Here is a 25,638-nt window from a genome sequence, read left to right on the forward strand (position 1 = left end):
GGGATATGCTTAACACCCCGGCAGTCCTACAATCTAAGCTAGATGCCCTCAATCTCACACAAATCATCAAGGAACCCACCAGGTACAACCCTAAATCTGTAAACAAGGGCACCCTCATAGACGTCATCCTGACCAACTGGCCCTCCAAATACACCTCCGCTGTCTTCAACCAGGATCTCAACGATCACTGCCTCATTGCCTGTATCCGCTACGGAGACGCAGTCAAACGAACACCCCTCATCACTGTCAAACGCTCCCTACAACACTTCTGTGAGCAGGCCTTTCTAATCGACCTGGCCCGGGTATCCTGGAAGGACATTGACCTCATCCCGTCAGTTGAGGATGCCTGGTCATTCTTTAAAAGTAACTTCCTCACCGTTTTAGATAAGCATGCTCCGTTGAAAAAATGCAGAACGAAGAACAGATACAGCCCTTGGTTCACTCCAGACCTGACTGCCCTCGACCAGCAAAAAAACATCCTGTGGCGGACTGCAATAGCATCGAACAGTCCCCGCGATATGCAACTGTTCAGGGAAGTCAGGAACCAATACACGCAGTCAGTCAGGAAAGCTAAGGCCAGCTTCTTCAGGCAGAAGTTTGCATCCTGTAGCTCCAACTCCAAAAAGTTCTGGGACACTGTGAAGTCCATGGAGAACAAGAGCACCTCCTCCCAGCTGCCCACTGCACTGAGGCTAGGTAACGCGGTCACCACCGATAAATCCATGATTATCGAAAACTTCAACAAGCATTTCTCAATGGCTGGCCATGCCTTCCGCCTGGCTACTCCAACCTCGGCCAACAGCTCCCCCCAGCTACTCGCCCAAGCATCTCCAGGTTCTCCTTTACCCAAATCCAGATAGCAGATGTTCTGAAAGAGCTGCAAAACCTGGACACGTACAAATCAGCTGGGCTTGACAATCTGGACCCTCTATTTCTGAAACTATCCGCCGCCATTGTCGCAACCCCTATTACCAGCCTGTTCAACCTGTCTTTCATATCGTCTGAGATCCCCAAGGACTGGGAAGCTGCCACAGTCATCCCCCTCTTCAAAGGGGGAGACACCCTGGACCCAAACTGTTACAGACCTATATCCATCCTTCCCTGCCTATCTAAGGTCTTCGAAAGCCAAGTCAACAAACAGGTCACTGACCATCTCGAATCCCACCGTACCTTCTCCGCTGTGCAATCTGGTTTCCGAGCTGGTCACGGGTGCACCTCAGCCACGCTCAAGGTACTAAACGATATTATAACCGCCATCGATAAAAGACAGTACTGTGCAGCCGTCTTCATCGACCTTGCGAAGGCTTCCGACTCGGTCAATCACCATATTCTTATCGGCAGACTCAGTAGCCTCGGTTTTTCGTTTGACTGCCTTGCCTGGTTCACCAATTACTTTGCAGACAGAGTTCAGTGTGTCAAATCGGAGGGCTTGCTGTCCGGTCCTCTGGAAGTGTCTATGGGTATTAAACAAGCTAAGCGTCAGTACAGAGACAAAGTGGAATCTCAATTCAATGGCTCAGACACAAGAGGCATGTGGCAGGGTCTACAGTCAATCACGGACTACAAGAAGAAACCCAGCCCAGTCACGGACCAGGATGTCTTGCTCCCAGGCAGACTAAATAACTTTTTTGCCCGCTTTGAGGACAATACAGTGCCACTGACACGGCCTGCAACGAAAACATGCGGTCTCTCCTTCACTGCAGCCGAGGTGAGTAAGACATTTAAACGTGTTAACCCTCGCAAGGCTGCAGGCCCAGACGGCATCCCCAGCCGCGCCCTCAGAGCATGCGCAGACCAGCTGGCCGGTGTGTTTACGGACATATTCAATCAATCCCTATACCAGTCTGCTGTTCCCACATGCTTCAAGAGGGCCACCATTGTTCCTGTTCCCAAGAAAGCTAAGGTAACTGAGCTAAACGACTACCGCCCCGTAGCACTCACTTCCGTCATCATGAAGTGCTTTGAGAGACTAGTCAAGGACCATATCACCTCCACCCTACCTGACACCCTAGACCCACTCCAATTTGCTTACCGCCCAAATAGGTCCACAGACGATGCAATCTCAACCACACTGCACACTGCCCTAACCCACCTGGACAAGAGGAATACCTATGTGAAAATGCTGTTCATCGACTACAGCTCGGCATTCAACACCATAGTACCCTCCAAGCTCGTCATCAAGCTCGAGACCCTGGGTCTCGACCCCGCCCTGTGCAACTGGGTACTGGACTTCCTGACGGGCCGCCCCCAGGTGGTGAGGGTAGGCCACAACATCTCCTCCCCGCTGATCCTCAACACGGGGACCCCACAAGGGTGCGTTCTGAGCCCTCTCCTGTACTCCCTGTTCACCCACGACTGCGTGGCCATGCACGCCTCCAACTCAAATCATCAAGTTTGCGGACGACACAACAGTGGTAGGCTTGATTACCAACAACGACGAGACGGCCTACAGGGGGAGGTGAGGGCCCTCTGAGTGTGGTGTCAGGAAAATAACCTCACACTCAACAAAACTAAGGAGATGATTGTGGACTTCAGGAAACATCAGAGGGAACACCCCCCTATCCACATCGATGGTACAGTAGTGGAGAGGGTAGCAAGTTTTAAGTTCCTCGGCATACACATCACAGACAAACTGAATTGGTCCACTCACACTGACAGCGTCGTGAAGAAGGCGCAGCAGCACCTCTTCAACCTCAGGAGGCTGAAGAAATTTGGCTTGTCACCAAAAGCACTCACAAACTTCTACAGATGCACAATCGAGAGCATCCTGGCGGGCTGTATCACCGCCTGGTACGGCAACTGCTCCGCCCTCAACCGTAAGGCTCTCCAGAGGGTAGTGAGGTCTGCACAACGCATCACTGGGGGCAAACTACCTGCCCTCCAGGACACCTACTCCACCCAATGTTACAGGAAGGCCATAAAGATCATCAAGGACATCAACCACCCGAACCACTGCCTGTTCACCCCGCTATCATCCAGAAGGCGAGGTCAGTACAGGTGCATCAAAGCTGGGACCGAGAGACTGAAAAACAGCTTCTATCTCAAGGCCATCAGACTGTTAAACAGCCACCACTAACATTGAGTGGCTGCTGCCAACACACTGTCATTGACACTGACCCAACTCCAGCCACTTTAATAATGGGAATTGATGGTAAATTATGTAAATATATCACTAGCCACTTTAAACAATGCTACCTTATATAATGTTACTTACCCTACATTATTCATCTCATATGCATACGTATATACTGTACTCTACATCATCGACTGCATCCTTATGTAATACATGTATCACTAGCCACTTTAACTATGCCACTTTGTTTACTTTGTCTACATACTCATCTCATATGTATATACTGTACTCGATACCATCTACTGTATGCTGCTCTGTACCATCACTCATTCATATATCCTTATGTACATATTCTTTATCCCCTTACACTGTGTATAAGACAGTAGTTTTGGAATTGTTAGTTAGATTACTTGTTGGTTATCACTGCATTGTCGGAACTAGAAGCACAAGCATTTCGCTACACTCGCATTAACATCTGCTAACCATGTGTATGTGACAAATAAAATTTGATTTGATTTGGGGGTGCCACAGGGTTCAATCCTCGGGCCGACTCTTTGACTTGTTAATTGTTTACTCCATGTGTAACTCTGTGTTGTCTTGGCCAGGTCGCAGTTGCAAATGAGAACTTGTTCTCAACTAGCCTACCTGGTTAAATAAAGGTGAAATAAAAAAATATATATATTTTTTTTAAAGAGCAACATCATTGATATATACAGAGAAAAGAGTCGGCCCGATAATTGAACCCTGTAGCAAACCCATAGACACTGCCAGAGGTCCGTTCAACAGGCCCTCCGAATTGACACACTGAACTCTGTCTGAGAAGTGGTTGGTGAACCAGGTGAGGCAGTCATTTGTGTAACCAAGACTGTTGAGTCTGCCTATAAGAATGCAGTGATTGACAGAGTCAAAAGCCTTCGCCGGCTGCACAGTATTGTCTTTTATCGATGGCGGTTATGATATTGTTTAGGACCTTGAGTGTGGATGAGGTGCACCCATGACAAGCTCGGAAACCAGATTGCATAGTGGAGAAGGAGAAGGAGAAGATCTGTTTGTTAACTTGCCTTTCGAAGACTTTAGAAAGGCAGGGTAGGATAGATATACAGTTAAAGTTGGAAGTCTACATACATCTTAGCCAAATATATTTAAAATCATTTTTTCATAATTCCTGACATTTAATCCGAGTAAAATTTCCCTGTCTTGGGTCAGTTAGGATCACCACTTTATTTTAAGAATGTAAATGCCAGAATAATAGTAGACATAGTGATTTATTTCAGCTTTTATTTATTTCATCACATTCCCAGTGGGTCAGAAGTTTACATACACTCAATTGGTATTTGGTCGTATTGCCTTAAACAATTTAAACTTGGGTCAAACATTTCGGGTAGCATTCCACAAGCTTCACACACTCTAAGTTGGGTGAATTTTAGCCCATTCCTCCTGACAGAGCTGATGTAACTGAGTCAGGTTTGTAGGCCTCATTGCTCACACACACTTTTTCAGTTCTGCCCACAATGTTTCTGCAGGGTTGAGGTCAGGGCTTTGCGATGGTCACTCCAATACCTTGACTTTGTTGTCCTGAAGCCATTTTTTCACAACTTTGAAAGTATGCTTGGGGTCATTGTCCATTTGGAAACCCCATTTGCGACCAAGCTTTAACTTCCTGACTGATGTCTTGAGATGTTGCTTCAATATATCCAAATAATTTTCCTGCTTCATGATGCCATTTATTTTGTGAAGCGCACCAGTGTTGTTCTTCAGATTGCAAGCTTCCCCCTTTTTCCTCCAAACAAAACAATGGTCATTATGGCCAAACAGTTCTATTTTTGTTTCATCAGATCAGAGGACATTTCTCCAAAAAGTACAATCTTTATCCCCATGTGCAGTTGCAAACCGTAGTCTGGCTTTTTTATGGCGGTTTTGGAGCAGTGGCATCTTACTTGCTGTGCGGCCTTTCGGGTTATGTCGATATAGGACTCGTTTTACTGTGGATATAGACACTTTTGTACCTGTTTCCTCCAGCATATTCACAAGGTCCTTGTGTTGTCTGGGATTGATTTTCACTTTTCATACCAAAGTATGTTCATCTCTAGGAGACAGATCTCCTTCCTGAGCGGTATGACGGCTGCGTGGTCCCTTGTTGTTTATACTTGCGTACTATTGTTTGTACTCATGAACGTGGTACCTTCAGGCGTTTGGAAATGTCTCCCAAGGGTAGACCAGACTTTTGGAGGTCTACATTGTATTTCTGAGGACTTTGCTAATTTCTTTTGATTTTCCCATGATGTCAAGCAAAGAGGCACTGAGTAGGCCTTGAAATACATCCACAGGTACACCTCCAATTGACTCAAATTAGATCAATTAGCCTATCAGAAGCTTCTATATCCATGACATCATTTTCTGGAATTTTCCAAGCTGTTTAAAGGTACTTCTGACCCACTGGAATTGTGGAACAGTGAATTATAAGTTTAAAAAATCTGTCTGTAAACAATTTTTGGAAAAATGACTTGTGTCATGCACAATGTAGATGTCCTAAACGTATGCCAAACTATAGTTTGTTAACAAGAAATGTGTGGAGTGGTTGAAAAACAAGATTTGACTAAGTGTATGTAAACATCTGACTTTAACTGTAGGTCTGTAACAGTTTGGGTTTAGAGTGTCTCCCCCTTTGAAGAGGGGGATGACCGCTGCAGCTTTTCAATCTTTAGGGATCTCAGACGATACGAAAGAGTGATTGATTAGGCTAGTAATAGGGGTTGCAGCAATTGCTGTGGAATATTTTACAAAGAGAGGGTCCAGATTGTCTCGCCCAGCTGATTTGGGTCCATATTTTGCAGCTCTTTCAGAACATCAACTATCTGGATTTGGGTGAAGGAGAAATGGGGAAGGCTTCAGCAAGTGGCTGTGGGGGGTGCAGAGCTGTTGACCGGGGTAGGGGTGACTAGGTGAAAAGCATGGCCAGCCGTAGAAAAATGCTTCTTGAAATTCTCGATTATAGTAGATTTATCGTGTTGACAGTTTTCCTATCCTCAGTGCAGTGGGCAGCTGGGAGGAGGTGCTCTTATTCTCCATTTACTTTACAGAGTCCCAGATCTTTTTGGAGTTTGTGTTACAGGATGTACATTTCTGTTTGAAAAAGCTAGGCTTTGCTTTCCTAACTGCATTGGTTCCTAACTTCCCTAAAAAATTGCATATCGCAGGGGCTATTCGATGCTAATGCAGTATGCCACGTGATGTTTTTATGCTGGTCAAGGGCAGTCAAGTCTGGAGTGAACCAAGGGCTGTATCTGTTCTTAGTTCTCCATTTTTTGAATTTGGCATGCTTATTTAAGATGGTGGGGAAAGCACTTTTAAAGAATAACCAGGCATCCTCTACTGACGGAATGAGGTCAATATCCTTCCAGGATACCCGTGTTTTCGGAAGCGTTTAACAGTGATGAGGGGTGATCGTTTGACCGCAGACCCATTACAGACGCAGGCCATGGGCAAGATGGTCAAGATCACATCTATGAGGGTGCCCATTGTTACAGATTTAGGGTTGTGCCTGATAGGTTCCTTGATAATTTGCGTGAGATTGAGGGCATCTTTTTTAGATTGTAGGAAACCCGGGGTGTTATTCATATCCCAATTCAGGGCGCCTGACAGAACAAACTGAAGATAAATGGGGAGCAATTAATTCACATATGGTGTCCAGGGCACAGCTGTGTGCTGAGGGGAGTCTATAACAAGCGGCAACAGTGAGAAACTTATTTCTGGAAAGGTGGATTTTTAAAAACAGAAGCTCAAACTGTTTTGGCACAGACCTGGATAGTATGACAGAAATATGCAGGCTATTTCTACAGTAGATTGCAACTCCACCCCCTTTGGCAGTTCTATCTTGGCGGAAAATGTTCTAGTTGGGATGGAAATTTCAGAATTTCCGGGTGCCCTAAACCTGGATTCAGACACAGCGAGGACATCAGGGTTGGCGGAGTATGCTAAAGCAGTGAATAAAACACACTTAGGGAGGAGGCTTCTGATGTTAACATGCATGAAACCAAGGCTTTTACGGTTACAGAAGTCAAATGATAGCGCCTGGGGAATAGGAGTGTAACTGGGGGCTACAGGGCCTGAGTTAACCTCTACATCACCAGAGGAACAGAGGAGGTGTAGGATAAGGGTACGGCTAAAGGCTATAAGAACTGGTCGTCTAGTGCGTTGGGGACAGAGAATAAAAGGAGCAGATTTCTGGACGTGGTAGAATAGATTTAGGGCATAATATACAGACAATGGTATGCTAGGATGTGAGTACAGTGGAGGGAAACATACGGCCAGGGTGTTGAGTGACGATGAGAGAGGTTTCGTCTCTGGAGACACCAGTTAAGCCAGGTGAGGTCTCCGCATGAGTGTGGGGTGGGACAAAAAAAGCTATCTAAGTGTGGGGTGGGACAAAAAAGCTATCTAAGGCATGTTGAGCGGGACTGAGGGCTCTACAGTGAAATAAAACAATAAGAACTAGCCAAGACAGCAGTAGACAAGGCATATTGACATTAGAGAGAGGCATAAAGCAATCACAGGTGTTGATCAGGAGAGCTAAGACAACAACAGGTAAATGGCGATGAATGGGCAGAGCGGGTCAGTTAGGTACATACAGGACCTGAGTTCGAGGCTGGGGCAAACAGGTAAACAAAATTAGGTTCTGTGTTAGGTTCTGTCCAGGGGGCATCAGCTGTTTAGCCAAGTGATCATAGGGTAAAAAGAGCAGCAATAGGTGAGTCAGGGTGCCTTTCGGTAGTCACTACTGCGCTAGGCGAGCAGGGGACACAGCGTTCAGAAAAGTTAGCGGGCTGGGGGCTAGTAGATGGTTCTTCGGCGACATCGTAACAGAATAGCCTGTTGAGACCACATCGGGCAATCACATCGACAGTCCAGTCTTAATGGATCGACAATAAAGGGTCCAGGAGGACGGAAGAGGTATTGTTGCCCTAAAATTAGCGGTTATATGGGCCTAGCTCGAGGCTAGCTCAAAGCTTGTGTCGGGACAGATTTGTTAGCTAACAGTAGCCACTCGTTTGCGATGATCGGGAGTAATCATCCAGAGCGGCAGGAATCCGGTGATGTGTAGAGAGAAGCAGTCCGATATGCTCTGGGTTGATATAGCGCTGTGAAGACTGCCAGGTATTGTCCGAGCTAAGGCTGGCTGGTGACCAAGAAAAAGGTGAAGACCGCTAGCCGTGGCTAACAAAGACTAGCATTCTAGTTAGCTAGCTCCTGATGGAAGTTCCAGTTATAAGGAATAAAAATAGCAGATCAGTACTACATTTGGTGAGGCGGGTTGCAGGAAAGTATGTTTAGTTCGTATATAGAAAGTGAGATGAAGAAATATACGAAAAGACCGGATATTTGCGCGGGATAAGACACGGTATAAGACAATGACAAAGACACACATCCTGCTGCTACGCCATCTTGGAGTGATAGAAGGACATTTGGTGAGGACGTTTGCTATCAATCTATCAATGTGCATAATATGCATAAAGTGGAGCAAGGTAAAAATAAAAAAAAATTAAAAGATGAAAGGCTGATGCACAATCTGACTGAGGGAAAGCAAATTTGGCTGCCCGCTGCAAATTGATGACACACAGACGCACATATGTTTTGCAGTGAGAACGTGCAGGAGGTATTTTGCCAACATCTATTTAGCCATATTTAAACACGATTTTGAGTATCAGCCTATCCGACTATCAAGTGTCAATTTACGGATACATTTACGAGTACGAATATTATTTTTGACATTGTTTTAGTACAATATGTATAGTTGTATTGAATGAATGAAAAGGCATTAGTAGCAGAGTTAGAGGTGCATGCGTTAACATAGAGAGGAAACACACACATTATGGCCTTTTGTTGAGTAACAGCCCTCTCCTCCGATTATGACACATAGCCAATTATAAACACGTGATTTACTGTGAAGTGCATCCACTTTAAAGGCACACACAAACACACACACATTTTGCACGCACGTCCAACACAAGTACGCATGCATGTGCATAAGTATGTCTGAATGCATGCACACTAGCACTCATGCAAACACACTCGCGCACACACACACTGTCAATTATAACAAGCTCTTACAGTCTCACTGGTGAATTAGACGTTTTCCACATTTCTCCAATGTCAAATTTCAAAGTTTCTCCAAACCTAACATTTTAAAAGTTGCAAAAACAAGTGCCTATCACTGGGATTGAACCCATGACCCTCAGCTGGAGCTCATGAATTAAGCCTATTCACCACCCCCGTCCACAATGCCCTAACAAAACCCAAGTTTACTTGATGTTAGTAGTGCTCACCGTTGCCCCTAGAGGCGACATCCTATATTTAGGCACACAGCTCCCTCATGGCCTCTCCCCCTTCCAAATTGCTCAAGATTGAATTTGAAATTGGACGTCTGTCTATGTCCTAAGGACGTCCAGTTTTGGTGGTTTTAACGCTATCCCTATCCCTATCCCAAACCTTAACCCTGAACTTAACCATTCGGAATAATGTCTAAACATAATGTTTTAACCCTATTTTAAAGCTTAACCCTTAATTTAAAATTCGGCGTTTGGAACTGCTTCGAAATTTTACGTTTGGAGAAACAGAACGATGCGGAGCAGGAGGACCAATTCAGGGTGTATAAAACACTTATAAATGTGACGTTTGGCACAACCTCAAAATTAAATGTTTGGAGAAATGTATATAATATATATAATATATGCCATTTAGCAGACGCTTTTATCCAAAGCGACTTACAGTCATGTGTGCATACATTCTACGTATGGGTGGTCCCGGGAATCGAACCCACTACCCTGGCGTTACAAGCGCCATACCATTTTTGCACTACTAAGCCAAACTTAGCCAAAGCAAGCTGTACTAGCCTGGTTACCGTAGTTGCTAGAATTGTGCTGAAAAGGACAATGGGGAAAATAAATTCTCAGAGCCAGCTCAGTTTGGTTCGGGTCATGTATTTGAAAATGAGGATGCTCTCTCTATGGCCCAATCATGTCTTTACCCGTGTCAGATTGTTGAGAGAGAGAGAGAGAGAGAGAGAGAGAGAGAGAGAGAGAGAGAGAGAGAGAGAGAGAGAGAGAGAGAGAGAGAGAGAGAGAGAGAGAGAGAGAGAGAGAGAGAGAGAGAGAGAGAGAGAGAGAGAGAGAGAGAGAGAGAGAGAGGAGAGAGAGAGAGAGAGAGAGAGAGAGAGAGAGAGAGAGAGAGAGAGAGAGAGAGAGAGAGAGAGAGAGAGAGAGAGAGAGAGAGAGAGAGAGAGAGAGAGAGAGAGAGAGAGAGAGAGAGAGAGAGAGAGAGAGAGAGAGAGAGAGAGAGAGAGAGAGAGAGAGAGAGAGAGAGAGAGAGAGAGAGAGAGAGAGAGAGAGAGAGAGAGAGAGAGAGAGAGAGAGAGAGAGAGAGAGAGAGAGAGAGAGAGAGAGAGAGAGAGAGAGAGAGAGAGAGAGAGAGAGAGAGAGAGAGAGAGAGAGAGAGAGAGAGAGAGAGAGAGAGAGAGAGAGAGAGAGAGAGAGAGAGAGAGAGAGAGAGAGAGGATTCCCGAGCCCATTGCTCTTGTCCGAGTAGCAGGACTCGAGAGATGGAGGAGGGGAACTGTTAATGTGCACTGCATCATTCATAACAGTAATACTGGCATCACTTGCTGCTAAATAGCGTAATTTGTCAGGGAAAGGGCTGGGTGCCTCACTGTTACAGATAAGCACCAACAGGTTGCCCTCACTGCACCACACACTTGCGAACACATACACAAACGTGCACAAGTTGACACAAGAATGCACATGCACATAGGCATACAAAAATAGCGCACACACACACGTCAACACACATGTACACCCCTGCATGTGCAGTAATACATTCTTAAAACAATGCATACATAGTTTAGGCTAAACAAGCACACGAGGCCTCCGACTCATGCACACTCTCACTTATACTCACAGCAAAGAACCCTTTACACTTAATGTTCTATACTCAATCACACGCTCTTTCCCTTAGTAGGAGTTAATCTTCCACATTACCGTGGCTAGTAGAGACAGGGTCCTGGTATGAAGGCACCATTTGTTACACTTCACTCATATGCTGGGACATAACCATGTCTACCCATATGCAGTGGACATTTATTGTTCAATGGAAGAGAGAGAGAGAGAGAGAGAGCGGGATAGGGTGAGTTAGGTCGTTATATTATTGATGAATGTGCAGTAAAATGCTTAATTTCAACCCTCTTCGACCAAATTATAAATCATATTGAAAGCAGAGGAATTTGCATAAATCTCATTAGACACAATGAGAGGGGTTCATAAATCGTTATATTAATTAGTCATTTTTGCCTCCCTTTCATGAGGAAAATGGGGTGTATTAATAAAAAGAGAGGGGTGTGTGATTGTGGGGCCTAATTGGTCTTTGTGTTAAGCAGTCAGGTCCTGGAAGTGGCTTGATTTAGTTGTATCTCTAAAGTACTATCTCTAATGGACTACCTGCAGTGGTGGAGAGAGAGAGGAAGAGAGGTAGGAAGGTATGGAGATAATACTGCATATTAGTGTGTGTGGGGGGGTCATGTGTATGTGTGCCTGTGTGTGTGTGTGCATGTGCCTGCCTGTGTGTGCGTTTGCCTGCCTGTGTGTGCATGTGTGTGAGTGTGTGTGCAATGCTGGTTAATACACGACACAGCACCACGTTAATAAATCCTCTTAATGGCCCTTCATGTTCTCCGTGTGGGTAACTCTACCAGACCTTATCTCTCCCTCAGTGGCTCCCTATCTCCACTTCAGTTTAACTGTACCATAATGAGCCCCTATCCCCCCACCCCGCCCCTCACCTTGATTAGATACCCCCACACACACACACTCTCTCACACTCATGCATGCACGCACACACACACATCCCGAGGCCCATGCCCTGGACTCTGCCTACCCTGGATCCACCCTGACACATGTCCAGCATGTTGGATTAGCCAACCTGTCACTGCTCCACCCCTGGGTTTGATCCTGTCTGGTCCTCGGGATGCGTGTGAGAGAGAAAGAGAGAGAGAGGGAGAGAGGGAGAGAGAGAGAGAGAGAGAGAGTGAGAGTGAGTGTGTGTTGCTCTGGTCTGTGATGAATGAAGCCTCTGAACCGCTGCAGCTCTCCAATTAAAATCACTCTACCCTCCTAACCTCACTGTGTGTGTGTGTGTGTGTGTGTGTGTGTGTGTGTGTGTGTGTGTGTGTGTGTGTGTGTGTGTGTGTGTGTGTGTGTGTGTGTGTGTGTGTGTGTGTGTGTGTGTGTGTGTGTGTGTGTGTGTGTGTGTGTGTGTGTGAGTAAGTGTGTTTGTTTTATTTGTGTATGTGTTCTCTATGCGGCGATGTGGGCATGCTGTCTGTGTGCTGTGTGTAAATATTTACATTTTTCCTCCCTATGCCAGTGTTTGAGTCCAGGACTTGGAAGAGTTGTGTGTGTGTGTGTGTTTGCTTTAATAAAGCCTTTTTCAAACCTCTCCTCATAATTGAACAAAAGTTTGGAGATGTGTATTGATTGTTTTTGATTTACATTTACATTACATTTAAGTCATTTAGCAGACGCTCTTATCCAGAGCGACTTACAAATTGGTGCATTCACCTTATGACATCCAGTGGAACAGCCACTTTACAATAGTGCATCTAAATCTTTTAAGGGGGGGGTGAGAAGGATTACTTTATCCTATCCTAGGTATTCCTTAAAGAGGTGGGGTTTCAGGTGTCTCCGTTTTGTTATATTAAAGAAATCAGTGTACAGTAGGAAGAGACAATAAGTGTCTCTCCTTTCTGGGGAGGTTCCCATTGCTTGGAAGGCAGCCACAGTTCGTATATTTCATATTTATATTTTGCCTTTTTCAAAAGTGTTGGAAAAACTTGTCAATAATCAACTGACTGGCTTGCTTTATGTCTATAGTATTCTTTCGGGTATGCAATCTGGTTTCCGCTCAGGTTATGGATGTGTCACTGCAATCTTAAAGGTTAAAGGTGATTCTAAGCAATATTGTGCTGCTATTTTTATTGAATTGGCCAAAGCTTTTGATACTGTATACCATTCCAGGAGCATTGGTGTCTCTGAGGGGTCTTTGGCCTGGTTTGCTAACTACCTCTCTCAAAGAGTGCAGTGTATAAAGTCAGAAAATCTGCTGTCTCAGCCACTGCCTGTCACTAAGTACCCCAAGGCTCAATCCTAGGTCCCTCGCACTTCTCAATTTACATCAACAACATAGCTCAGGCAGTAGGAAGCTCTCTTATCCATGTATATGCAGATGATACAGTCTTATACTCAGCTGGCCCCTCCCTGGATTTTGTGCTAAGTGCTCTACAACAAAGCGTTCTTTGTGTCCAAGAGGCTTTCTCTACCCTTAACTTTTTTCTGAACACCTCCAAAACTAAGGTCATGTGGCTTGGTAAGAAGAATGCCCCTCTTCCCACAGGTGTTACTACTACCTCTGAGGGTTTAGAGCTTGAGGTAGTCACCGCATGCATACAAGTACTTGGGAGTATGGCTAGAAGGTGCACTGTCCTTTTCTCAGCACATATCAAAGCTGCAGGCTAAAGCTAAATCTAGACTCTATCGTAATCGCTCCTCTTTCACCCGAGCTCCCAAACTAACCCTGATTCAGATGACAATCCTACCCATGCTAGAATACGGAGACATAATGTGTAGATCGGCAGGTAAGGGTGTTCTCGAGCAGCTAGATGTTCTTTACCATTCGGCCATCAGATTTGCCACCAATACTTCTCATAGGACACATCACTGCACTCTATACTCCTCTGTAAACTGGTCATCTCTGTATACCCGTCGCAAGACCCACTGTTTGATGCTTCTTTATAAAACCCTCTTAGGCCTCGCTCCCCCCATCTGAGATATCTACTGCAGCCCTCATCCTCCACATACAACACCCGTTCTGCCAGTCACATTCTGTTAAAGGTCCCCAAAGCACACACATCCCTAGGTCGCTCCTCGATCAGTTCGCTGCAGCTAGCGACTGGAACGAGCTGCAACAAACACTCAAACTGGACATTTTTATCTCAATCTCTTCATTCAAAGTTTCAATCATGGACATTCTTACTGACAGTTGTGGCTGCTTTGTATGATGTATTGTTGTCTCTACCATCTTGATCTTTGTGCTGTTGACTTTGCCCAATAATGTTTGTACCATGTTTTTGTGCTGCTACCATGTTGTGTTGCTACCATGCCGTGTTGTCATGTGTTAATGCATTGTTATGTTGTTGTCTTTAGGTCTCTCTTTATGTAGTGTTGTGTCTCTCTTGTTGTGATGTGTGTTTTGTCCTATAGTTATATTGTATTTATTAGTTTAATCCCAGGCCCCTGTCCCCGCAGGAGGCCTTTTTGCCTTTTGATAGTCCATCTTTGTAAATGAGAATTTGTTCATAAATGACTTGCCTAGATAAATAAAGGTTAAATAAAATAAAATTAAAACAGTATTTTCATGAGCGTTATTGTACTGGTATAGAAAAAGTAATACAGCTTTACTACCTTTTTTATTTCTTGATATGGTAACATTGCGTACAAAATTCAGCGGTGTAAAGTACTTAAGTAAAAATACTTTAAAGTACTACTTAAGTAGTTGTTCATGTGTAGTTTGCTTTACTATTTATACTTTTTATACTATACTTACTAACTTTTACTGTACTACATTCCAAAATAAAATTATGTCCTTTTTAACTCCATACATTTTCTCTGACACCCACAAAAGTACTTACATTTTGAATGCTTAGTAGGACAGAAAAATGGTCCAATTCACACACTTATCAAGAGAACATCCCTGGTAATTCTACTGCCTCTGATCTGGCGGACTCACTAAACACACATGTTTCATTTGTAAATTATATCTGAGTTTTTGTTTGTGTCACTGGCTATCCATACATTAAAATAACATGAACATTTTTCCGCCTGGTCTGCTTAATATAAGGAATTTTAAATAATTTATACTTCTACTTTTACTTTCAATACTTAAGTAAGCCACATGTAAGTATATTTTAGCAATTACATTAACTTTTGATACTTAAATATATTTATAACCACATTCCTTCAGACTATTTGTCACTCCTGCTCCCGCTCTCCCACTCGAGGACGCCATGCACCGTTCATTACGCAAACCTGTCAAAATCATAACACACAGCAGCGCTAATTGGACTCACCTGGACTCCTTTCCTTTGTTGATTGCCCCGTCTATAACTATCGACTCCCCCGTTTGTTCCCTGTGTCAGCATTAATGCCATTATGTGTTCGTTGATAATTACATTTCCACTCCCTGTACCTGCTTCTTGTCTACCAGCATCGATCCGTACAGAATGCTGACACCTCTATACTAAGCATCAAGAAGGGTTTTGATTTTTGGTTGGTGACATCGGGTCGGGGTGCCATTGCCAATGGAACCAGGAGTGCCTCAGCTAGCTCGTTGTACTTCCACGCCTTAGCTGTCTCAAGAGGTCTTCTTGCCTCGGTGGGCTTGGTGGGGGGTACTGTCATACTTTTTCCCACTCCCCCTCTCTGGTGCTCGAGGGCACCAGGCTGCCCTTCAATATGCACATCTGTCACCATCACTACGCACAGTAGCGCTCATTGGACACACCTGGACTCCTTCCCTTTTGTTGATTGCCTCGTCTGCAGTGGCTTTTTGTTGCCTTACATCCTGGAATTAAAATAGATTTTGGGGGGGGTTGTATCATAGCAGAGATACTTTTAAAATTAAAATTCATTGTCCTACCTCTTTGAAGATGCAAAATATGTTTTATTGTGAAACAAACAAGAGATAAGACAAAAAACTTGAGCGTGCATAACTATTCACCCCCCCCCCCAATGTCAATACTTTGTAGAGCCACCATTTGCTGCATGTCTCTTGAGGTATGTCTCTATAAGCTTGGCACATCGAGCCACTGGGATTTTGCTGCCACCACCATGCTTCACTGGGGGATGTTATTCTCTGGGCGATGAGAGGTGCTGGGTTTGCGCCAGACATAACGTTTTCCTTTATGGCCAAAAAGCTACATTTTAGTCTCATCTGACCAGAATAGCTTCTTCCATATGTTTGGGGAGTCTCCCACTTGCCTTTTGGCAAACACCAAATGTGTTTGCTTATTTTTTTGTTAAAAACTTCTTATGGATGGGTGTCCCTGTGCAGGAACCAAATCACTGGAAATTTTAGAGCGCCACCTATAGTTTTTGATAAAACTCAAACTTTCATTAAAACACACATGCAAGGTACTGAATTAAAGCTACACTTGTTGTGAATCTAGCCACCAAGTCAGATGTGTAAAATGCTTTTCGTCGAAAGCATGAGAAGCTATTATCTGATAGCATGCACCCCCCAAAATACCTGAACGTCACCTAAACAACAGATTTTGCGGTAGCCGGCGCTACACAAAACCCAGAAATAAAATATAAAACATTCATTACCTTTGACGAGCTTCTTTGTTGGCACGCCTATATGTCCCATAAACATCACAATTGGGTCTTTTTCCCGATTAAATCCGTCATTGTATACCCAAAATGTCATTTTATGAAGGGCGGTCTGATCCAGGAAAATTCCCCTTTACAAGACACAACGTCACTTTTTAAAATTACAAAAGTTGCCTATAAACTTTTACAAATCACTTCAAACTACTTTTCTAAACCAACTTTAGGTATTAATAAACGTTAATAATCTATCAAATTGATCACGGGGCGATCTGTATTCGATAGCAGCAAGTCTTGAAATCATCGTCCATGTTTTCACTTTCATAACATCCTGCGGTGCGCCCCAAGACAGGAAGTGCCTATACGTCATCTAACCAAGGATAAAGCAGCCATGAAATGCCAGTACTGGCGACATCGTGTGGAAGCTGTAGGCGTTGAAATGGGAACCCCGTTTATTTTCTGTCGCCTTAGACAAAACATTGACTGGCGGATGAATATTTATTTTGTGTTTTTGGTGAACAGTTTTCCCTGGGATTTTTACTCCTAAACACGTTCTGTTATAGCCTCAGACACAATTTAACCAGTTATAGAGACTTCAGAGTGTTTTCTATACACACATACTTATCATATGCATGTACTATATTCCTGGCATGAGTAGCAGGACTTTGAAATGTTGCGCGATTTTTAACAAAAAGCTGCGAAAAGCTGCGAAAATTCGCATCATCTGGCCACTCTTCCGTAAAGGCCAGCTCTGCGGAGTGTACAGTTTAAAGTGGCCCTATGGACAGATACTCCAATCTTATATAATAATAATAATATAACCTCGCGGTCCAGGGGGTTCACTGTGGAGCTTTGCTGCTCCTTCAGGTTTATCTTTAGACTCTTTGTTGCCTCTCTGATTAATGCCCTCCTTTCCTGGTCCATGAGTTTTGGTGGGCGGCCCTCTCTTGGCAGGTTTGTTGTGGTGCCATATTCTTTCAATTTTTTAATAATGGATTTGATGTTGCTCCATATGATGTTCAAAGTTTCTGATATTTTTTTATAACTCAACCCTGATCTGTACTTCTCCAAAACGGTATTCCTGGCCTGATTGGAGAGCTCCTTTGTCTTCATGATGCCGCTTGCTTGGTGGTGCGCCTTGCATAGTGGTGTTGCAGAATCTGGGGCCTTTCAGAACAGGTGTATATATACTGGGATCATGTGACACTTAATAAAGTCCACCTGTGTGCATAATTATGTGACTAATTATGTGAATTGGTTACACCAAATATTTTTTAAGGGCTTCATAGCAAAAGGGGTGATTACATATGCATGCACTACTGTTCCGTTTTATTTATTTATTTTGATAAAAGTTATTTTTTTACTTTCACTTCACCAATTTGGTCTATTTTATGTATGTTCATTACATGAAATCCAAATGAAATAAATTTAACTTACAGGTTGTAATGCAACAAAATAGGAAAAACACCAAGGGGGATGAATACTTTTGCAAGGCACTGTATAACTGTCTGCTCCCTCGTTTGTTCCCTGTGTCAGCATTCATGTTGTTATGTGTCCGTTGATAATTAGATGTTCATTTCCTGTACCTGCTTCTCGTCTACCATCGCCGACCCTTACACTTTTACTCATACTATTTTACTGGGTTGCTTTCACTTTTACTTGAGTCATTCTCTATTAAGGTATCTTTCCTTTTACTCAAGTATAACAATTAGTTACTTTTTCCACCACTGGCCGAAATGGCAAACTAATCACTATTTAGTGGGGAATAGGGTGCCAAATTGGGAATATGGTGCAATTTTGGACCAAAAAATGTCTTCCTTTGACTGACGTTCGACCAATGTTTCCCTCTGTGTATGTCAGGCACATCAGTGACCCAGCTAGAGGCTCTGGACCCAGAACAGGAGCCACTCATCTTTGGTGTCGTGGGAGAGGAGGCCATGAGGTACTTTGCCGTGGCGAGAGACACAGGAGTGGTGTGGCTACGACAGCCCCTGGACCGCGAGGTTAGAAGACACACACACACACACACAGGCACTTGCAGGTATACACACACACACACACACATTAATGAGAAGAGGAAGAATGTCAGAAAAGAAGGGAAGGCTTAAGTATGGAACAGAGAGAAGTGAGATTTAGAAAGGCTTAGGAAGAGTGTAATGATGAATGTTACAGTGCTCCCGAGTGGTCTAAGACACTGCATTTCAGTGCAAGAGGTTCATTGTGCTGGTTCAAATCCAGGCTGCATCACATCCGGCTGTGATTGGGAGACCTATAGGGCGGTGCACAATTGGCCCAGCGCCGTCTGGGTTTAACTGGGATAGGCTGTCATTGCAAATTAGAAGTTTATTAGCAAGTGCATCAGTGATGATGTTCCAATGGTGACTATTAAAACCTTCCCCAACCAGAAGCCGTGGATTGATGGCAGAATTCGCGCAAAACTGAAAGCGCGGACCACTGCTTTAATCATGGCAAGGCGAACAAAAACATGACCGAATAAAAACACTGTAGCTATTCCCTCCGCAAGGCAATCAAACAAGCTGAGCGTCAGTATGGAGACAAAGTAGATTCGCAATTCAGCGGCTCAGACACGAGATGTACAGTATGTGACAGGATGTACAGTCAATCACGGATTACAAAAAGAAAACCAGCCCCGTCACAGACACCGATGTCTTGCACCCAGAAAAACTAAACAACTACTTTGCTCGCTTTGAGGACAATACAATGCCACTGACACGGCCTGCTACCAAAACCTGCGGACTCTCCTTCACTGCAGCCAACGTGAGTAAAACATTTAAACGTGTTAACCCTCGCAAGGCTGCCGGCCCAGACGGCATCACTAACCGCGTCCTCAGAGCATGCGCAGACCAGCTGGCTGGTGTGTTATACGGACATATTCAATCAATTCCTATCCCAGTCTGCAGGTCCCACAGGCTTCAAGTGGGCCACCATTGTTCATGTTCCCAAGAAAGCTAAGGTAACTGAGCTAAACAACTATCGCCCCATAGCACTCACTTCCGTCATCATGAATTGCTTTGAGAGACTAGTCAAGGTTCATATCACCTGGGTCTCGACCCCGCCCTGTGCCACTGGGTCCTGGACTTTCTGACAGAACGCCCCCAGGTGGTGAGGGTAGGAAACAACATCTCCACCCCGCAGATCCTCAACACTGGGGCCCCACAAAGTTGTGTTCTCAGCCCTCTCCTGACTCCCTGTTCACCAATGACTGTGTGGCCATGCACACCTCCAACTCAATTATCAAGTTTGCAGATGACACTACAGTGGTAGGCTTGATTACCAACAATGACAAGATGGGCCCTCGGAGTGTGGTGTCAGGAAAATAACCTCACACTCAACGTCAACAAAACAAAGGAGATGATCGTGGACTTCAGGAAACAGCAGAGGGAGCACCCCGCTATCCACATCGACTGGACAGTAGTGGAGAAGGTGGAAAGTTTTACGTTCCTGGGCGTACACATCATGGACAAACTGAAATTGTCCACCCACACAGACAGCATGGTGAAGAAGGCGCAACAACGCTTCTTCAACAACAGGAGGCTGAAGAAATTTGGCTTGTCACCAAAAACACTCACAAACTTTTACAGATGCACAATCGAGAGCATTCTGTCAGGGTGTTTTTTTATTTATTTTTTATTTCACCTTTATTTAACCAGGTAGGCAAGTTGAGAACAAGTTCTCATTTACAATTGAGACCTGGCCAAGATAAAGCAAAGCAGTTCGACAGATACAACGACACAGAGGTACACATGGAGTAAAACAAACATACAGTCAATAATACAGTATAAACAAGTCTATATACAATGTGAGCAAATGAGGTGAGAAGGGAGGTAAAGGCAAAATAGGCCATGGTGGCAAAGTAAATACAATATAGCAAGTAAAACACTGGAATGGTAGTTTTGCAATGGAAGAATGTGCAAAGTATAAATAAAAATAATGGGGTACAAAGGAGCAAAATTAATTAATGAATTAAATACAGTTGGGAAAGAGGTAGTTGTTTGGGCTAAATTATAGGTGGGCTATGTACAGGTGCAGTAATCTGTGAGCTGCTCTGACAGTTGGTGCTTAAAGCTAGTGAGGGAGATAAGTGTTTCCAGTTTCAGAGATTGTTGTAGTTCGTTCCAGTCATTGGCAGCAGAGAACTGGAAGGAGAGGCGGCCAAAGAAATAATTGGTTTTGGGGGTGACTAGAGAGATATACCTGCTGGAGCGTGTGCTACAGGTGGGAGATGCTATGGTGACCAGCGAGCTGAGATAAGGGGGGACTTTACCTAGCAGGGTCTTGTAGAAGACATGGAGCCAGTGGGTTTGGCGACGAGTATGAAGCGAGGGCCAGCCAACGAGAGCGTACAGGTCGCAATGGTGGGTAGTATACGGGGCTTTGGTGACAAAACGGATTGCACTGTGATAGACTGCATCCAATTTGTTGAGTAGGGTATTGGAGGCTATTTTGTAAATGACATCGCCAAAGTCGAGGATTGGTAGGATGGTCAGTTTTACAAGGGTATGTTTGGCAGCATGAGTGAAGGATGCTTTGTTGCGAAATAGGAAGCCAATTCTAGATTTAACTTTGGATTGGAGATGTTTGATATGGGTCTGGAAGGAGAGTTTACAGTCTAACCAGACACCTAAGTATTTGTAGTTGTCCACGTATTCTAAGTCAGAGCCGTCCAGAGTAGTGATGTTGGACAGGCGGGCAGGTGCAGGTAGCGATCGGTTGAAGAGCGTGCATTTAGTTTTACTTATATTTAAGAGCAATTGGAGGCCACGGACGGAGAGTTGTATGGCATTGAAGGTTGCCTGGAGGGTTGTTAACACAGTGTCCAAAGAAGGGCCAGAAGTATACAGAACGGTGTTGTCTGCGTAGAGGTGGATCAGAGACTCACCAGCAGCAAGAACGACCTCATTGATGTATACAGAGAAGAGAGTCGGTCTAAGAATTGAACCCTGTGGCACCCCCATAGAGACTGCCAGAGGTCCGGACAGCAGACCCTCCGATTTGACACACTGAACTCGATCAGAGAAGTAGTTGGTGAACCAGGCGAGGCAATCATTTGAGAAACCAAGGCTGTCGAGTCTGCCGATGAGGATGTGGTGATTGACAGAGTCGAAAGCCTTGGCCAGATCAATGAATACGGCTGCACAGTAATGTTTCTTATCGATGGCGGTTAAGATATCGTTTAGGACCTTGAGCGTGGCTGAGGTGCACCCATGACCAGCTCTGAAACCAGATTGCATAGCAGAGAAGGTATGGTGAGATTCGAAATGGTCTGTAATCTGTTTGTTGACTTGGCTTTCGAAGACCTTAGAGAAGCATGGTAGGATAGATATAGGTCTGTAGCAGTTTGGGTCAAGAGTGTCCCCCCCTTTGAAGAGGGGGATGACCGCAGCTGCTTTCCGATCTTTGGGAATCTCAGACGACACGAAAGAGAGTTTGAACAGGCTAGTAATAGGGGTGGCAACAATTTTGGCAGATAATTTTAGATAGAAAGGGTCCAGATTGTCTAGCCCGGTTGATTTGTAGGGATCCAGATTTTGCAGCTCTTTCAGAACATCAGCTGAACGGATTTGGGAGAAGGAGAAATGGGGAAGGCTTGGGCGAGTTGCTGTTGGGGGTGCAGTGCTGTTGACCGGGGTAGGAGTAGCCAGGTGGAAAGCATGGCCAGCCGTAGAAAAATGCTTATTGAAATTCTCAATTATGGTGGATTTATCAGTGGTGACAGTGTTTCCTATCTTCAGTGCAGTGGGCAGCTGGGAGGAGGTGTTCTTATTCTCCATGGACTTTACAGTGTCCCGGAACTTTTTTGAGTTACTGTTGCAGGAAGCAAATTTCTGCTTGAAAAAGCTAGCCTTGGCTTTTCTAACTGCCTGTGTATAATGGTTTCTAGCTTCCCTGAACAGCTGCATATCACGGGGGCTGTTCGATGCTAATGCAGAACGCCATAGGATGTTTTTGTGTTGGTTAAGGGCAGTCAGGTCTGGGGAGAACCAAGGGCTATATCTGTTCCTGGTTCTACATTTCTTTAATGGGGCATGTTTATTTAAGATGGTTAGGAAGGCATTTAAAAAAAATATCCAGGCATCCTCTACTGACGGGATGAGATCAATATCCTTCCAGGATACCCCGGCCAGGTCGATTAGAAAGGCCTGCTCGCTGAAGTGTTTCAGGGAGCGTTTTACAGTGATGAGTGGAGGTCGTTTGACCGCTGACCCATTACGGATGCAGGCAATGAGGCAGTGATCGCTGAGATCTTGGTTGAAGACAGCAGAGGTGTATTTAAAGGGCAAGTTTGTTAGGATGATATCTATGAGGGTGCCCGTGTTTAAGGCTTTGGGTAGGTACCTGGTAGGTTCCTTGATAATTTGTGTGAGATTGAGGGCATCAAGTTTAGATTGTAGGATGGCTGGGGTGTTAAACATGTTCCAGTTTAGGTCGCCTAGCAGCACGAGCTCTGAAGATAGATGGGGGGCAATCAGTTCACATATGGTGTCCAGAGCACAGCTGGGGGCAGAGGGTGGTCTATAGCAGGCGGCAACGGTGAGAGACTTGTTTTTAGAGAGGTGGATTTTTAAAAGTAGAAGTTCAAATTGTTTGGGTACAGACCTGGATAGTAGGACAGAACTCTGCAGGCTATCTTTGCAGTAGATTGCAACACAGCCCCCTTTGGCAGTTCTATCTTGTCTGAAAATGTTGTAGTTTGGGATTAAAATTTCCCGAATTTTTGGTGGTCTTCCTAAGCCAGGATTCAGACATAGCTTGAACATCCGGGTTGGCAGAGTGTGCTAAAGCAGTGAATAAAACAAACTTAGGGAGGAGGCTTCTAATGTTAACATGCATGAAACCAAGGCTATTACGATTACAGAAGTCGTCAAAAGAGAGTGCCTGGGGAATAGGAGTGGAGCTAGGCACTGCAGGGCCTGGATTCACCTCTACATCGCCAGAGGAACATAGGAGGAGTAGAATAAGGGTGTGGCTAAAAGCAATAAGAATTGGTCATCAACGTCTGGAACAGATAGTAAAAGGAGGTTTCTGGGGGCGATAAAATATCATCAAGGTATAATGTACAGGCAAAGGTATGGTAGGATGCGAATACAGTGGAGCTAAACCTCGGTATTGAGTGATGAAGAGAGAGATATTGTCTCTAGAAACATCATTGAAACCAGGAGATGTCATTGCATGTGTGGGTGGTGGAAGTAATAGGTTGGATAAGGTATAGTGAGCAGGACTAGAGGATCTTCAGTGAAATAAGCCAGTAAACACTAACCAGAACAGCAATGGACAAGGCATATTGACATTAAGGAGAGGCATGCTTAGTCGAGTGATCAAAAGGGTCCGGTGAGTGGAGAGGTTGGTTGGGGGTCACGGCGATTTAGACAGCTAGCCAAGCCATCGGTAGCAAGCTAGCACAGGATGGGAGGTCTGTTATTAGCCACCTCTTGCGTTCCGTCAGTAGATTAGTGGGGTTCCGTGTGGTAGAGGGGATTAATCCAAATCACACAACAACAACAAAAATAAAAACAATAGATATAGATATATAGGCCCAAGAAGAAAACATAATAATAATAAAAATAAATAAATTGTCTGATTGTCTATTCAGATAGCAGCCGATAAGACAGCAGGCCGCAGATGGGCGTTCAGGTAACGTCGCGACGGAGGAGCCAGCCGGATAACTCCTTCGGGTAGATAACGTCGGCAGTCCAGATGTGAAGGCCCGGTGGGGCGCCGTGTAGGCACTAAAACGGGTCCGGAGAGGTGACTGCAGCCCAGGACTGATTGATGAAACTCAGGAGTGATTGACGGAGCTGGCTAGCTCCGGAATAATTGATGTTTGCTCCGGAATCGACGAAAGCCGATAGTCACACGGATAGCAGCTAGCTAGCTGTGAGATCCAGGTATGAATGTCCAGAGAGCGGTTGAAATCCAGGGACATGGAGAGAAAAATAGGTCCGGTATGTTCCGTTCCGAGCCGCGCTGCGCCGTACAAAACTGGCGATAGATTTTCGAGCTAAAGGATAGCTGATGACCACAAACCGTGGTTAGCTGAATACTAACGATTTGCCAGTAAGGAAGCTAACTAGCTTCTGAACTAGCTTCTGATTAGCTTCTGGATTAGCTTCTGGCCTAGCTTCTGGCAGTTTCTGGCTAGCTTCTTGGAGGATTACAGATTTGATGTAAATAATACTTTTTTATAAATATAAATTGGTGAGGCGGGTTGCAGGAGAGTGTTTTGAAGAAAATGTACGTGAAAAAAGTTGTAAATATATATATATAAATACGGGGCACGACAAGACGAGGACAAAAGACGTCTGAACTGCTATGCCATCACCGGCTGGTACAGCAACTGCTCCGCCCACAACCGTAAGGCTCTCCATAGGGTAGTGAGGTCTGCACAATTCATCACCGGGGGCAAACTACCTGCCCTCCAGGACACCTACACCACCCGATGTCACAGGAAGGTCAAAAAGATCATCAAGGACAACAACCACTCGAGCCACTGCCTTTTCACCCTGCTATCATCCAGAAGGCGAGGTCAGTACAGGTGCATCAAAGCTGGGACCGAGAGACTGAAAAACAGCTTCTATCTCAAGGCCATCAGACTGTTAAATAGCCACCACTAACATTGAGTAGCTGCTGCCAACATACTGACTCAAATCTTTAGCCACTTTAATAATGGAAAATGTATGCAATAAATGTATCACTCGTCACTTTGAACAATGCCACTTTATATAATGTTTACATACCCTACATTGCTCATCTCATATGTACATACTGTACTCTATACCATCTACTGCATCTTGCCTATGCCATTCGGCCATCGCTCATCCATATATTTATAAGTACATATTCTTATTCATTCCTTTCAACTTGTGTGTATAAGGTAGTTGTTGTGAAATTGTTAGATTACTTGTTACGGGTGCACCTCAGCCATGCTCAAGGTACTAAACGATATCATAACCGCCATCGATAAAAGACAGTACTGTGCAGCCGTCTTCATCGACCTTGCCAAGGCTTTTGACTCTGTCAATCACCATATTCTTATCTCAGTAGCCTAGGTTTTTCTAATGACTGCCTTGCCTGGTTCACCAACTACTTTGCAGACAGATTTCAGTATGTCAAACCGGA

At 44.6% G+C, this 25,638-nt stretch overlaps 1 protein-coding gene across 1 annotated transcript in view; it reads left to right on the forward strand.

The window, feature by feature from the left end:
* LOC118369378 (cadherin-23-like) overlaps positions 1 to 25,638 on the forward strand; it is a 625,272-nt gene that overhangs the window by 161,050 nt on the left and 438,584 nt on the right. The window contains 1 exon segment of the mRNA XM_052498286.1: positions 18,361 to 18,503. Within this exon segment, the coding sequence (XP_052354246.1) occupies positions 18,361 to 18,503 (143 nt within the window).

The sequence above is a fragment of the Oncorhynchus keta genome, chromosome 36, assembly GCF_023373465.1.
Source record: "Oncorhynchus keta strain PuntledgeMale-10-30-2019 chromosome 36, Oket_V2, whole genome shotgun sequence".
Lineage (NCBI taxonomy): Eukaryota > Metazoa > Chordata > Actinopteri > Salmoniformes > Salmonidae > Oncorhynchus > Oncorhynchus keta.